The 16,403-nt window shown below is 31.2% G+C and overlaps 1 protein-coding gene across 1 annotated transcript in view; it reads right to left on the reverse strand.

Annotated features, from left to right (window-relative positions):
• Window positions 1–9,027: 9,027 nt before the first annotated feature.
• LOC125065902 overlaps window positions 9,028–16,403 on the reverse strand; it is a 34,186-nt gene continuing 26,810 nt past the window's right edge. Inside the window, exons 2-4 of the mRNA XM_047673760.1 lie at window positions 10,902–11,015; window positions 9,951–10,052; window positions 9,028–9,469 (exon numbers count right to left, since the gene is read on the reverse strand). Of these exons, the coding sequence (XP_047529716.1) occupies window positions 9,324–9,469; window positions 9,951–10,052; window positions 10,902–10,917 (264 nt within the window). The 5' untranslated portion in view covers window positions 10,918–11,015 and the 3' untranslated portion in view covers window positions 9,028–9,323. The remainder of the gene's footprint in view (window positions 9,470–9,950; window positions 10,053–10,901; window positions 11,016–16,403) is intronic.

Consider the following 16,403-nt stretch of genomic DNA (forward strand, 5'->3'; position numbering starts at 1 on the left):
ACATTCTTAATTCCAGGCTGGCAAACACAATTGAATATCGCCAAGTTCAGTGGACGCGAGACCTCCTTTGTCATGTTGCTAAACAACTAACCGCCAACTTCTTGTTTATTCTTGTTATTAATGTTCTAGAAACGTCTCCTAGCGCCATTATCAACCTTCAGAAAGTGATATTTCACGACATCGTTTATAATAAGTACAGATAGATTGCTAACAACTTTATTGCACTCATTTACTAAAATAGACAAGTTTTACTATATAATAATGGTTTACCGGTTGTTGTAGTTTACTATCCGCTCAGTTTGTCAGCAAATTTTAGAATGAAAATGATAATTACTGCTAAGGAAAGAAAAACCTTCTTTGAGATATTTCAGAAAAGATTAGTGTAAAAGAGAAAGAGAGAGTGACTGACGCTAGTGCTTACAGGATGTCCTAGTGTGCGTGAGACGACTAATGTAAAGACAGCAAAAATCGATTATATTTGAAAGGTGATTTTATACAAAAATAATTAATTTAACATGGAGGGTGTGCTTTCGTTTGTAAATAGATCTCGACTCATCTGAACCACTCCAATCAATCAACATCACTAGGTATGGATTTGAAGGGTGTGTTAGCGAGTTTTTCATATATAACTCAATACAATACCACATCATATATTGTTACCGGCGCATTACTTCTATTAAATTTGATTTTTATAGTAGAAAATTCATATTTCATGAATATATCAAGTTTTAATATGAAAGTCTATACCAAGAATTTCTACAGTAATCTCAACTGGAAATGATGCCATTTGAAGAGCTCTTATTCACTTCACTAAGAGTCTACCATTTTAACGTTAATATCTCGATGACCCTGTTGGCACAGTTTGCAGAAGTTGTTTCGTTAATCTCAGCTCGATTTAAATGGACACATTGAGATAGATGCTTACTGTAGTCATTTGTATACATTAAATTAGGGAAATCTTTCATATGTCATAGATAATAAACATTTCAAACTTCCTTTCGAGATAATAGATAGAGATTTAAGTTTACTTCGCAAAATAACAAGAAAATATTATTTTAAACGCCTTCATGATTTTTCTTGAGCCGAATGGTCAACTGATAGAGAATGCCTTCATTATGTTCGCTTTTTGTTCCAACTGTCGGTCAATAAAGAACCTACGTTAAATAAGCAAATAAATGAATTGGGGCCATCGTTGAAAAAGGACAAGAAATAAAGGTAAAGTAATTATATAAATAAAATATCCCAACCGAAAAATATTAAAGTTAGAACCCTGAAATTTGGTGAGTAGGATCGTTTTATTGAATAGACACCAATTAAGGAAGGGATTTTGGAAATTGTAATCCTAAAGAGGTGAAATAGGGGTTGAAAGTTTGTATGGAAGTTCATCATTTTTTAAGTTAGAAACATGAATCTTTATTTTTGGGATATTGATTAAAAACGAGTAGATACGTATCTAACCGTTACTGGATAATGGATCGATTTTCTACCCTAAGGGGTGAAATACACACCAATGTGGCATTCAAAGAAGTCCAAAATTAACGTAATTTTTTAAGTTAATCTGTAAATTAATTCAACTTCCACGCCTAGCAAAGCCGCGGGCAACTGCTACTATTATTATAAAAGATTATTATAAAATGAGTATGAATCAAAATGAGTGTATTTATATATTATTAGATTTTATTACGCTGAATATATAAACATTATTAATGAAAAATAAATGTACCCACAAGTGTGAAATAATCACTGCTTTTTATAATAACATTAGATTATTTATGATATTTCCACAGTAGGAGCTTCACATTTGATTACCATGAAATATTTATAAAATTATAATTCAAAGTTCTTGTAACTTGCTGTGCTGCTGTTGTTATTGTGTTCAACTAATAGGTTATAATTTAGCTCGAATTTGATTTTTAAACGTTTGAAACGTGTGCCGGTATGACCCATTGGATATAAAAGGTGGTGAAAGAAAACCTTGAAACACAAGCATATCAAATGAATCCGGCTAAATTGGTGTCCTCAAGCCCAGAGCAGTGACGTGAAACTTGAATAATGCTTTACTGAGCAATCGAATACCAGCTGTTGATTTATTTTATGAAATATTAGGTCGAACTAGTTAAATTAGAACATTCCAATATATATTTCCCTTTCCTTATTTTATTTATACATTAAATCACATGTAGACATGGCACGTGCCCGGCTTATAAGCAAGCTTCACTACTGAGATAATACAACTAAGCTGAGTAATTGTCCTACCATTCGCTCTGTTTCACGGAGACATCGTGGGATGTCGGGCATCTCTTTCCATATTGTAGCTATCTCTAAGCGACGTGAGGCGTATAATAACTTCGCAATAAGGGAAAATGGTTAGTTGTCCTTCTCTAACCCTGCACTGAATATGAACTATATAATTAAATTATTTATGATATAAAATAAAAAAAAACCTTACGATTAAGTCTTTATCGATAGACAGATAATATATTTGAAGTTTTTCGTAAACTTTACAATTATTACATTAACTTATTATTATATTTGCCGTAAGAAATTGTTACACTAATATTATTTTTAAATAAATTATACGGTAAACAAACAGATTGTGATATTATAAATGTAAACAATTGCTGGTGAGTCAATGAAAAAGAAGTTCTTGAACTTCATTTGGAAGTTTGTTACTACTTCACGTAAAGACATTCTCTAAAGTACAATTTTGTGTCAACGACTTCAACTTCACTTTTAACTGTTAAAGTAATGCTATTTATAACATACGTCAATTGTTACCAAATTATAAATGTATGTGATATGTTATTTATTAAATTAAATAATAAATGTCTCATTGTTGAACTTAGGTATTTTTTCACAGTTTCTTAACGGTATGAAGTGGTAGCTAACACATCGTAGAATAAAGGTGTGAATTTTTAAATGCAAAACCCGCTAATTTTTATAATTATCGATAGTTTCATCCCATATTACAGGCCTTTATTAATTAATCAAATTTATTAAATAATTGCGTACAGGGATAGCGCCGTATCGTTTTCCCGTCGTTTTAGTCGACAAACTTCCATAGTGATTCATAAAGCTCTAACGACCATGCCTACACACGGAAAATCAGTCGTAGTTTTTCACGGCAACATACACTCATTTTTTATCATTTTTCGATAGGAGAAGGCTTTAGACCGCTTGTACACGTACTCGTATACGTACAAACATTTGAGGAAAGTGTTTGCAGATTCAGCGCACAGAATAGTTTATTAAAAATAAATGTATTTAATAAAAAATGGCAATTTATTTATTCATAATTATTTTTCCTTTGTAATGATAGTTACTAACTAAAAGCGTTCATGGTCTGTGGTGATAAAACGTATATGTGACGGGTATAAAGGTAAATTTATTTTTTCACAATAATTTATTATAATGGCAAAAGTTAATGTGACGTTAATTAAGAAAATGTGTGAGGAAATAGAAACAATAATAGTCATATTTCATAAGTAAGTCATAATATTGGATATCAGGAATAAAATTGAAAGTGATTACGACTCATAGTTGAGTTGATTCATTTTCTAGAGATTAATTTGTTCGAGATTTAAATAGCATTACAATATACACTATCATAACACAAGAATAGCTTAATTTATGTCCCTTGAGTTAACTATTAAGTAAAGTAACTATTATAATTATGGTGTCATTTTCCTTGCTACATACGTCTATTTATGTACAGGAGATACAAGGCATTACATAAATACATTTTATTTAAATTATATAACGTTCCAAGGACGTATAGAGTCCAGACTTACGTCCAAATGTTAAGCTAAAATTTTTTATACATGAGCGATAACTTGTGTAAAAGCGTAATTACACTTTAATCTGAATAAACACTAAGAACAAATTTTACTTATATGTATTTTGATTATTTTTCTAAATAGTATTAAAAACAAAGTAATTTATTGCTCTTCGCTTGTATCGTAGACTCTGTAAAAGGTAATAATAAATATTTTCAATGCCAACAGATACATCTTTCGTTGATAAATTATTTTGTTAAGTGCCGTTTGCGGTCAAAAGCCAATGTTTTTTATTGTTGTGTTCCGGTTATGTCACAAAGCTGGCATCGTATTTTCTTCGAACAAGGATATAAAAATGGCGTTAAGTGCTGAGTAGTCAATAAAAGTTTATACTCAAATACCACGTTGATCCAGTGGCGCGCTATAGAAATCTAAGTCTTCCGTTGAAATTTTTTTTTGATCAAAGAATTTTCTAGTAGAGCATCGGAGTTAGAAATAGGCATTGTTACTTGTGTCTCTGAAAAAAATTGAAGCTGTTGGTACTGCACTCGATTTTTTTCCATTTTGGTCGGATTGATGTTCCATTGGAGACTAAATTAATAGATAATGCACCTGCGATTGCAACACATCTTCAATGTTATCGTCATGGCTGCCCTCTGCCATATTCCCTGTATAAATTATATTTAAAAAGGAATAAAAGTTCGAAATAATAATATAAAAATAATGCTTTTCAAAAAAAGTATTATATTTATATTCGCGAAATAAAAGCGACTTTTTTTAGCTAATATAGATCAGAATTAGATTTCGATAGATTCCACACCTTATAATGTATAATATATTATTTATCATTATAGAAGCATTCCTTTGACAGCCTGTTACCTTTGATGTTGAAGATAGGAAATATCTCGCTATAACCTTACCTTATTAATTATAATTACACCAGTCAGACGTATTCATATTTATTAGAAGCTTCTGACGTGTATGATAATTTATTGCTCTTATATGGCCATGAACTGTAAAGTACAATTTGATAATTAATCAATTTATTAATGCAGTCAATTAAAAAATATCTTTGGTCAACTTATAGTTAAATTTGGCTTAATTTATCTGTATTTCAGAATATCAAAATAGCTAACATATTCATTTAGATAACTTTCTGAATTTTTATATATAAGCTTTAATTTCAACATATTTATTAAATTCAAACATGTTTTATAAAATAAAAATAATTTAGATAGGCATTACTGATTCCACATTACATAGATATTATTAAGATGACACCCCCAAGCTTTTTTTTTAATTAAGTTCTGTAATCAGAATCAAGGCCAAGTGATCTCTTCAGTCGGTTCAAGTCAACCTTGGGTAAGTGTTTGGGTAAGAGGATAAAGCTTATCGTACGCTCTACGCCCTTTTCCTTATGCGTTATTTAGTACCTCCGAATGTAATCCGTCAATTTCGTCGTGTCGTATAGACGATGGAATTTACGTATCATCATCCTCCTGCCCTTATCCCAATTTTACTTGGGGTCGGCGCAGCATGTCTTCTTCTTCCATACTTCTCTGTCAGACGTCATCTCACAAGTAACATTCTTTCTAACCATATCGTCTTTCACACAATCCATCCATCGTTTCTTGGGTCGTCCCCTACCTCTATATCCATCCACAGCCATACTCAAAACCTTTCTCACAACATGGTCCTCATTCCTCCGCATAACATGCCCATACCAAGACAGCCGGTTTCCAGATAGCTTCTCGGTTACCGGTGCCACTTTCAAACTTCCTCTTACGTACTCATTCCTTACTCTATCCATTCGCGTAACACCACACATTGCTCTCAGCATTCTCATCTCCGCCACATGCAATTGTCTTTCAGTCATCCCTTTTATAGCCCAACACTCTGATCCATATAGAATAGCAGGTCTGATCATGGTCTTGTAGATCTTCCCCTTAAGTCTAAGGGGAATACGGGGGTCACAAATTGTTCCCGTAACCTGCCGCCATTTCATCCACCCTGTGTTAATCCTGTGCTTTACCGTTCGATCTATTTCGCCATCGCCTTGAATGAGTGAACCGAGATACCGGAAGTCGGAACAGACTGGAAGGGCTACGCCATCAAGCGCTATGGCTTCAGGACCGGAGAGACCGCCGAAATCGCAGAACATGTATTCAGTCTTCGTTCTACTGATTTTCAAGCCAACATTCTCCAGTTTCTGTTGCCAATCTTCCAATCTATTCTGGATCTCAGGTCCATCTTCACCAACCAGTACAATGTCGTCGGCAAAAAGCATGCACCAGGGTGCCTCCTCCTGTATGTTCGCCGTTAGAGCGTCCATAATCAGAAGGAAGAGGTAAGGACTTAGAGCCGACCCTTGGTGCAACCCTACAGCCACACTGAACTGGTCAGTGTTGCCGGCAGACGATCGGACGTAGGTACAGGATCCCCTGTACATAGCACGGACTAACTCCACATACTTCCCAGGCAAACCTTTCTCTTTCAATGCCCACCATAACACTTCACGAGGCACCCTATCATAGGCTTTCTCGAGATCAATGAATACCATGTGCAGGTTCTTGTGAGCACGTCTGTACTTCTCGCACAATTGGCGGAGTGCAAAAATAGCGTCCATTGTCCCTCGACCTGACATAAACCCAAACTGATTTTGGGCAATTTCACTCTCTTCTCGCAATCTTCTCTCTATTACCTTCTCCCATATTTTCATAGTATGTGACATGAGCTTTATCCCTCTATAGTTGTTGCAATCCTGTATATCCCCTTTATTTTTGAAGATGGGCACTAGCGAACTACTGCACCATTCTTGAGGGATGGTTTCTTCATGCAACAACTTATTGAAGAATAAAGTCAACCACATACATCCGTCAGTCTTTAACACCTTCCATACTTCAACTGGTATGTCATCTGGACCCAAAGCCTTCCCATTTTTCATACTTTTGACTGCTGTCATTATCTCATCCATGCTTATTTCTCTTACTAATCCCTTATTTACTTGTGCCTCTTGGAGAATACCATTCCAGTCATTCTCTTCATTCATAAGCTTTTCAAAATAAATCTTCCATCGCTCTTTTATTTCCTCATCTCTACATAACACCTTACCAGCCTCATCTTTCATGCATTTGATATGTGTTATATCTCTCGATCGTCTTTCTCTCTCTTTCGTAATTCGGTAGAGTTCCGAGAGGCGATGGAATTTACGTACTGTACTATTTTTATATGTACAAAAACCTCTTTTGGTATTATTATTTTTGCACATTTAGACGAAGAAAATTTTCACATATCACTGACTTTGGATCACCGTATTATGAATAGAGCAAATATCGTAGATTCTTTTGAAATAAAATAAACGCCTTTTTTTGTCCTCTGGAATTATTCGTAACGATGGCAAGTAATAGACTGAAATGAAAAAGCGGCGACTATATTAATTATACTTTGAAAATTAACCTTTTCACCGTAAGCAGAAGAAAACGACCTTCTAGTAATAGTAACAGTGCAAACAAAATTGTAACTGATATCATCAATATCGGTTTGTCTTACCTCTATTGAACAGCAGGTTCATTATGCGCCCAGATAATTGGAATTGCGATTCAACGTGGAAATGCTGTTAATCTACGCGATCTTGATTTGTATAGCACCTATTTCTAATCTGTATAGACATCACTCAAGGTGTAAATGTAAACTTTAATTACGTTTAATACAGTGTTGCCACATCAAAGTATTAAATACTAAGAAGTTTGGTTCGTCTTGAATCTATAAAATAAATTACTATGGATAATGGATATGTGAATTCTGGTTGTTGGGTATTTTTATCAAGTGTTCAAAGAAGGAGTAGAATAATAGATTGTTTTTAAATTATTTCTTTTATTTTTATATACCTTACATCACTTTAAGATTAAGGCAAGATACGGATTTTATGTACAAATGTTAATGATGGAAATATTTTACATAAAATATATTCATTTTCGTCGATCTAATAATATTATGAGTGAGTGAGACAAAATTATTTATTTCGAAAATAAAATAAAATTTAATATCATTTGGCAGTTAATAACTACATTACTATCGTGGTCACAAACTTCCCTAGAATACTAAAGACATATATTTTATTTAGCTTATCAAATAACTTAGAAAATAATTCTTTTCAAAGGTAAATCCACATGTACGATCGTGCACGAATAGCATCGGATCGCATAACTTTGACACGACGCCAGAATTTTCAGGAACTGTTTGCATGTATGCTATTCCTACTTAGTCCATTTTTCACTAAATTGATATTTTCCATTCATTATAGGAAAATTATTTTCAAATTAGTTGATTTAAAATTTCGTGATTGAACTACAGTGTGACACGTATGAAGCATATACGCCAAGTGTCTGCACAATGAGTCTATTATAATATTCATGCAAATAAGCAAATAACTGCTATTAGATTACGTACGTACGCATGTGTGGAAATTCCTTAACATAGTTTTTCAGTATTCATAAATTTATTAAATTATAACAGGTTGATACGCATAGCTGAGCGATTTTACTTTAAAATACATCGTATCCCAAAACTACGCTGACAAAATAAAAAGGTAGTTTTAAATTTTGGTACTCGTCAGTAATTTTGAATTCTCACATGTTTTTGCTTAGATATATTTTAATATTTTTAGTTTTAATTTACTAAAGTTTATTAGAAAAAAGCTGTATGAGATTAGAAGTCTCGCCGGAAGTCGTCAATTAGTCTCAAAGGCTTAATAAGCTCAGTCACAATAGGATACTGTTTGACTGTAATTTTAGGGTTTTAACACAAGAGTTAGATGCACGAGGCTATTTTAAAGATTAGTTATTTATATATGTGTTAATGTTTAATTTTAATTTTATTTGCCATTATTAAGAGTAAAAATATAAGTAGTGAAATTAATTCCGTTATACTTTATCAGTGTATTTTTGGGTCACCTGTAATATAAGTATAATTTTTTGAAAGCTTAAGCTTTATTTGAATACTTTCATGGGCTATCATTTGATCCTCTCTGAGGATGTCTACATCCTTTAGTCCAAAAATTCTATCACAGTAAGAATCCTATTTGTATTTAAAAAATGAACAAACCGTTGAACATTCATTCATTGTTTGTAAATATTAAAATTTTGTCATTCATTTCACATATACATTTTTTTCTACAATTATTCACTAATATTCAAACACAATTTTAAATATATGCTATATCTACACATTGATTCCATCCTTTAAATAAATTCAAGTTACGTTTGGCATTGAATACACATTTTTTTATTAATCAAGACAATTTCTTTTGAGTTACAACTGACTCATATAATATCAAAATCACGCGTTTATGTATATTTCTTCTTTACCGTATGACGGGTAATCCTTAGGTGGTAATTTAAAACTGTCTCTCAAATATGAGAATCGGTGGAAATTATAGAAATATTCCGTTCCATCCGGTGAGTACTGCGGGTAGAGAGTATAGGCTGGAAACTCGACGTCGGCGAGGGAGTCTGCAAGCGCGTGCTTTGCAAACTCCTCCTTGTATCGTCATGATTGTTCTCTGTACGCCTGCCTTTTGCTGCATTTCTCTTTCAGAATATAGCAGAGTGCGATCGCTATTAAAACAGCGATGGCGATCGCCATGCTTATACTTATCCATATGATCTCCTCATTGATACCGCTCGTTGATTTACCTAATAAAAAAATATGTTGTTATTTATTTACTTCCTGTCATTGAATTTTATATCATTAGTCGTTTTTATGTATACGAATTTTCCTCAATACGTATAACATAAGATAGCGCATTTAATCTTGTCATACGACCTTTATAAATACAAGACTCGCGCGGCACATAATAGTTATATTAGGGTCGGCGGAGTTGACTTGAGGGAAAAGTAAATGTTCATCCTAACATTTTCTGAAAACGATTTTTTAAAGCAAATTTGTTCTTACTTCAAAATTAATGTGAACGTTTTCGAGATATATCTTTATAATTTGAATACATTTTAAGTTGTGTTAGAAAACCACTTCATTTATTTAATAATAATGGAAATTATATTTTGTTAACAAGATGTGAGATTCTGTCTTAATCAATAATCAATGATATATAAAAAGTTAAATAATATATATTTTTAATTTTATAAAATGTTGAAATAATTTATGTAAAAATCTAACCTCCCATTTTATTTGAGTATCCGCCCATCTTGCCAGCGACTCTTGCAGATGCGCCGCTGACCGCAACCAGCACCACGACTCCCGTTCGCACGCATCTTTGACCTTAAATATAGAAACTATGAGTATAAGAATTTAATATGCAACAATTTATAACACTTTTATTCTAATGGTTATCGCTAATTTTGTATATCCGTAATGATTTTAAAAATTATTCGTTACATTTAACTAAACAATGAAACCGTTTTATAATTCACAAAATTGACAAGATTGTATGCCAGCTGGTCGTTTAGCGTTTTAATAAAGAAAACAGTCCCGTCTCTAGTTAAAATGACTCTCTCAAGATCTTCCTCGTTATTTTTAATTGAAAAAAGTACAAAGACTGCCGCAACAGAGGCTCACCGACTACCATAATTAAGGTGTAAAATTTATCTCACCAGCTGAAGTGATGGAATTTAATGAAGAAATATTTTCCTCAGATGTAAGGTGCACTTTTCTTCATTAATAATTATCATATTAGGTCCTGGCTTTAAATAAGATTGTATTGATTGTATTGGTTTTGTTGTTTTGAGTTTGAAACTAAAATAATACTCTACTAATATTATATACTTAGGTATAGCATAATTAAATCTACGCAGTCGGAAATAATCCATCAGTAATGATTTTTTCAAGCTAGTTTGATGAAATATGTTTCAAAGAATAACTTAATCATATTTATAGAAATAATATTCTTTCTTAGAATAGTAGTAAGCAATTTTATAATACTATTTAAAAAGATATTTTATTACATGATTAATAAAAACATTACAATAAGATCGATCTTTAATTATATGAAAAATGTTATATTTGAAAATTATTTGTATGTATGTAATATTATTTTCAGGTCTTAAAAATTAGTAAATTTTAGTACTTTGGTCTTATAATCTTATCTTTAAATGTTTGCATTTTACTTACCGCTTATAATCGCCATCTTGATGATAGTTCAAATATACGGATCTTACTTTCCACTTAGAACTAAAATGTTCTTCTTATAAATCACGTGGAGTCCAGCATTCTCCTACTAGTTCTCTGCAATAAAGTATTTCAAGATATTAAGCGTAATATATGCGTTTATAAAATGAAATGAAATCAAATGTATAAGTTTCATAGTCTTATTTAAATGAAATAGTTTTATCTTCGTAATAAGTTTTAAAAATAGAATGGAACTTTGAGTGCAATTTATGTTGGCCAATATTTTTATTATTTATTTAAATAGTGTTTACCGACGAAGCTAAAAGGCGGGTTCTGACCTTAGCAGTTTATTTGTATCTCGTGTAGCTGAACTATTTATAATATTTTGACAACTGGGCAATGTGATGTCAAATTAAATTTGCTATGGTATGAATTGCATAACGTACGCAATAAACTAAGTAACAATTTTAACGTTTTGTAACAAATGAATCCACATATTCTAACATATATAATAAAAAAAAACGTGCTTCTTGGCCGGCAGATTTTCTTTTCTTATCTAATGCCGTTAAATTATAAATAAAAAAGGTCCATTATAAAAATGTATGGAAAAACTTTTATAATGTTCTGTAATTTTTTTTTATGTTTCAATGTTATCTCGACGTAAGATTGAAGACATTAATCAAACGAATAGCGCTCGTAGCGAACGCTATTTCATTTTAGAATGGAAGGAATTTACAGCAGATAGTTTCTGGTGTATTGCAGGATTTTAATTTAGTTACGGATGTTATTGATACCGAGGAAAAGAAAACATTATTAAATATATATGATTTAAAAGGCATAAAAAATGTAAAATAACGTACATGTCTTTTTTGCAATGTTAATAATTATAGTTATAAATAAATTAAGTATTCAATATGAGGAATAATATTTTGATCTTTACATTTTAAAAAGAATTTCATACCCCTCTAGTTCTGTGGCTAGTATTCCTGAATCTGTACCGAAAATTCATATGAATTGAATTTATCTCGTCGGTAAACAATGCCAGGAAATGGATATGTCGAATTTTATTAAAATTCTGCCGCATATGTATCCACCAACTAACTTTGCATCGTGTTGGAATAGGATGGAAGAAAAGATACTTTTACCCAGCAGTGGCTGCTGTGTAAGACGATTTACTAGTCCTGTTATCATATCATGTTAACGAAAAAAAATGATTGAAAATCATTTTTTTTTATTGTCGATTTTTATATATGTAATAAATAATAGATCACCGTTAGATAAAGATAGATAAAGAGTTCAATAAGGCAATGGGTATATTTAGATTATGTGGTGAACGGTAAAGTACTATCGTAACCTGGAAAATTTCATTTCCGCTACGGGAACTAAATTCATTAAACAGGTTCCGGTTTTTAATTCGATTTTAATTATTCAATTTAGTTAACGATTTTAGTCGTTGTATCCAAATATACATTTAGCACATAATCCTATTTACAGTACATTGATAAAGTATATACTAAAGTATGCTGCTAATTTAATGAATCAATATCGAGGAGTTTAGATATTTTGAGTCTTAACCGACGATTGCGGGTTCAAGCCTTAAGGGGTTAATTTGTATTTACAATTCGGGCTCTTCGGTAAAGAAAAAAGTCAAGAAACTTTTGCCCTTTACTGGAGGCCTTTGCCCAGCAGCGTGACATTCACGGTTTACGTTTATTCATACAATTCATCAGACTGAGATGAATAAGATGAATGATAGTTTTCGATAGTTGTTAAACCGCAACAATGTGTATATCCAAATAGATCATTGTTCATAAATCAAGATTCGCAGTGTAGGTAACCGGGGTGTTACAGAGTAGGCAATCAATACTCGATTGCCAATATAAATTATTGCGCAAGAAGGATTGTTACGTAATTGTTGATATTTGATTCATAATTTATATTCGTTATTTGTATAATTCAAAGTTTTCTTTAACTAATTATGTCTTTGTTTTGCCTCGTTATCAAATTGTTATAAAATACAATATATATATATATACATATGTATAATACAAATATATATATGTATAATATTTAGATTGTAAATAAAATGACGCTATAATGGATATTTTATTTCGTAACCTTTTTCCAAAAAAAAAATACGTTTGTAACAAAAGAAACTGTTTTATTAGTGCGTGGGCAAGCCTTTGTCCGTGCAATGTGGCGAGAAATGACTGGCACGTTCAAACGAGTTTACTCGCCGGTGACCTGCCCTCTAGATGGTTTAAGCCCGTTTTAGTGGAATGAGATTTACATTACGATTCGATCGGGTGAAACTGTTGTGGTACGTGAATTAGTGTAGTTGAAATTCTTAAAATATACCGTTAAATTCCAATAAATTTATTTACGTTAATAGTTGTTATTTTTATTTTAAGCAGGCACCACGTCTGACAAATGAGTCACCTGATAGGAAGTGATTACCACTTATTAATGATTTCATTATATTAACAATATCTTTCATGGCCGATACGCCAAAAACTTTTCGGAAGTAAGATGTAATGTTCCTTGTTCCTGTAGTTACACTCTTTCAATAATTCTTCAAACCGGAACACCAGATTACTGAGTGTTGCTGTCTGGCTCAGACTCAGACGAGCACAGAGCCGTACCAACAATTAAATATAAAGCAAGTCAAAGTTTAACGTACAGTGGTCGTAGGTTTTAACATTAATTAATATAAATTCATCGTAAAATTCCTTCTGAAAACCTTTCATATCTCCTGCATTCACGCACCGAGAGTTTCGCAACACATTACGAATTAATGGTTGGGAACGGCTGTGGTATTTTTATGGACTCTCTGGTTTAATGTTAAAACAAAACCAAGCACGCTCGTACTGTTTTCACGATAAAACACAATATATACAAATATTTTATATTCAAGTTTATACGGAATATTACAATATTGTTAGATAATAATTAGATATAGCCCTATAAAGAGAGACCACTCGTATTTTGTATAAACGGATAATGTACGTATATTATGATAATAGAATCATAAATTGTTGACAGTTTGTATGACTATAAAATTTCTATTTATTTTAAATGCGGTTTTTATAACATCGTTAATAAGTGCAATTTTCGAATAGTATTATTATAACCTAAAAACTACAAAAACAAACAATTAATAAATAATTTTAGTTTTTTTATTCCATGTAACTCAACCAAATTATTATACTTTTAAATATACATCCTTATTTATAATATTTGAAATGTATATTTGCATTAATATATGTAAGCAAATTTACTGCAACAACAACAACTATGACAATATTAAATTAAATCAGCATTAATAACTATAATACTTATATTGTCAAACATTTTTCAAACCTAACTAAATAAATATGTACCGTGTGAAAGTTCATGGATTTTGTACATACTGAATCTCATTACACATTGATGATTATTATCATTTATTTTAATATCAACAAAGAGATTTTAGTACTTACAATGTACCGAATATATTAAATATATACACAACTACAAGAGTTATATGATTTTTTTGATTTATTAAATAACTACATAAACATAACTCCAAACGCATAATCATTAAAAAATATATTTAAACCAACTGAATCCAACTGAATAATATTTACAGTTATAATTATTTTTCGTAATTGGGTATCTGTTGCTTCTCATATCATAATTCATCGACACGTGTGTAAATGTACTCTTGTCCTAGTAATGAATATTAGTGACATCCGAACTGGTACTGGCATTGGACTGCCTATACATTATAGTTAAAATTTAGTCAACATAGTTATTATTTATATACCTAATACCTTTCGTTTCAAAAGCGTCAATAGCGCAATGGTTTACGGGCCGCCTAGCGATGTAAGTCGCAGGATCGATCCTGACCCCTTGGGCTATTAAAAGGAGGGGTAAATAGGAATATTACGAATTCCTTAATTTGGGGCATTGCTACTACTCTTTTTTTAAGTATGTGTATAGAATTTGAGCATAGCTAATATAATAATTAATTAACTAAAAGTAAATAAACTTTGAATATCGCCATTCCCTGGTGATAAATTATTTATTAATTAATTTTCAAAGTAACAAAGTTTACTACTTACTATAAAATGCAATGTGAGATGTTAAAACCCAACTGAGTAGTCATATATTTTGTTAAAAATTAACTTGGAAAAGAACACTTAACAAACGTGTAGTCTATTTATAAGTCAAAAATAATATATACTAAGGCATTTTCGGGTTTGTTATACTTGTATGTATGAACTGTTTTATAGCTACTCATTTTAAGATCATTCTGGATTTGTATCTGGAATAATGCCAATGAAATTTGTTACACCATGCCTCAAAAATAATATATAATAGCAATCAATTCAAGGCTATTAATATATGCTTGTTGCTTTTGTTTTCTCTATTTTCGAATCGGATTGCCTGTGATCCGCATTGTACAATAGCAGTGGGAGTAAAAAAGGTAGGTGTACGTGTTTACGCATACACTCGCACTTTCAGGGGGATTATATTTTATAACAATGACATATATTTTATTTTTAAAAAACAAATCCATACAATTTACTGTTCTGGTGTATCTATCGTAACCGTGCAAAGTCATTTACTATTTTTTTTTAAACATATTTTATAAAGACCAAACGTATTTTTTTTTAACTGTATAATTTTTATGAATTTATGTGTTTCTTTAAGAATTATTTTTTGAATTGGATATCATAAATAACATTTGCAATAGCTATTTTAAATCATAAATATGCAGAAAACTAAACTAAATATAGGTTGCGAATTGAAGAAAAATGAAATAAATAAAACATAAAAAATACATTACAGATACATCGATCAGTTATAACATATAACATATTGTGACAGAAAACAAATTTTTTGGTGAATTAATTGAATATTCATTCAACATCGTTTTTGCTGTCAGACCGTCCAATGTTATTAATTTGATCTGCCTACAGACAATATATTGGCTTGCTATTATGGTCCATACTACACGTATTAAGGTATTACGCTTCAAATATTACATTGTTTCAAACAAATAACGTCTGTTAGTGATATATTGGTTTTTGGTATATTGAACATTTTATAGTGCTGAAAATTGCATTACAGCGATCAGCATAAACTTTTTGTGCCTAGCATAGTGATACGTGCAATAAATGTTTAACACTGTTTTTTATTGAAGACTAGCTACACACCCCGATTTAACAAACGTAAAATTCATACAATATAGCCCCTTACATTAAAAGTTTAGAATATTTTTAAATCGCTAAAGTAGTTTGGAGATCTCATGATATATATTGAAATTAGTATTAATTTATTAATATATATATATATATATATATATATATATATATATATATATGTATGTATATAGATTTTATTTTTTCAGAAAACAAATAAATGTAGTATAAACTCGTATCAATTTGAAATGAAATTTAATATTATTTGCTAATTGTTAAACACTGCTCAAAGAGTCAGTCACTGCTGTTGCTTTTCATA

Source organism: Vanessa atalanta, chromosome 8 (assembly GCF_905147765.1).
Source record: "Vanessa atalanta chromosome 8, ilVanAtal1.2, whole genome shotgun sequence".
In the NCBI taxonomy this organism is placed as follows: Eukaryota; Metazoa; Arthropoda; class Insecta; order Lepidoptera; family Nymphalidae; genus Vanessa; species Vanessa atalanta.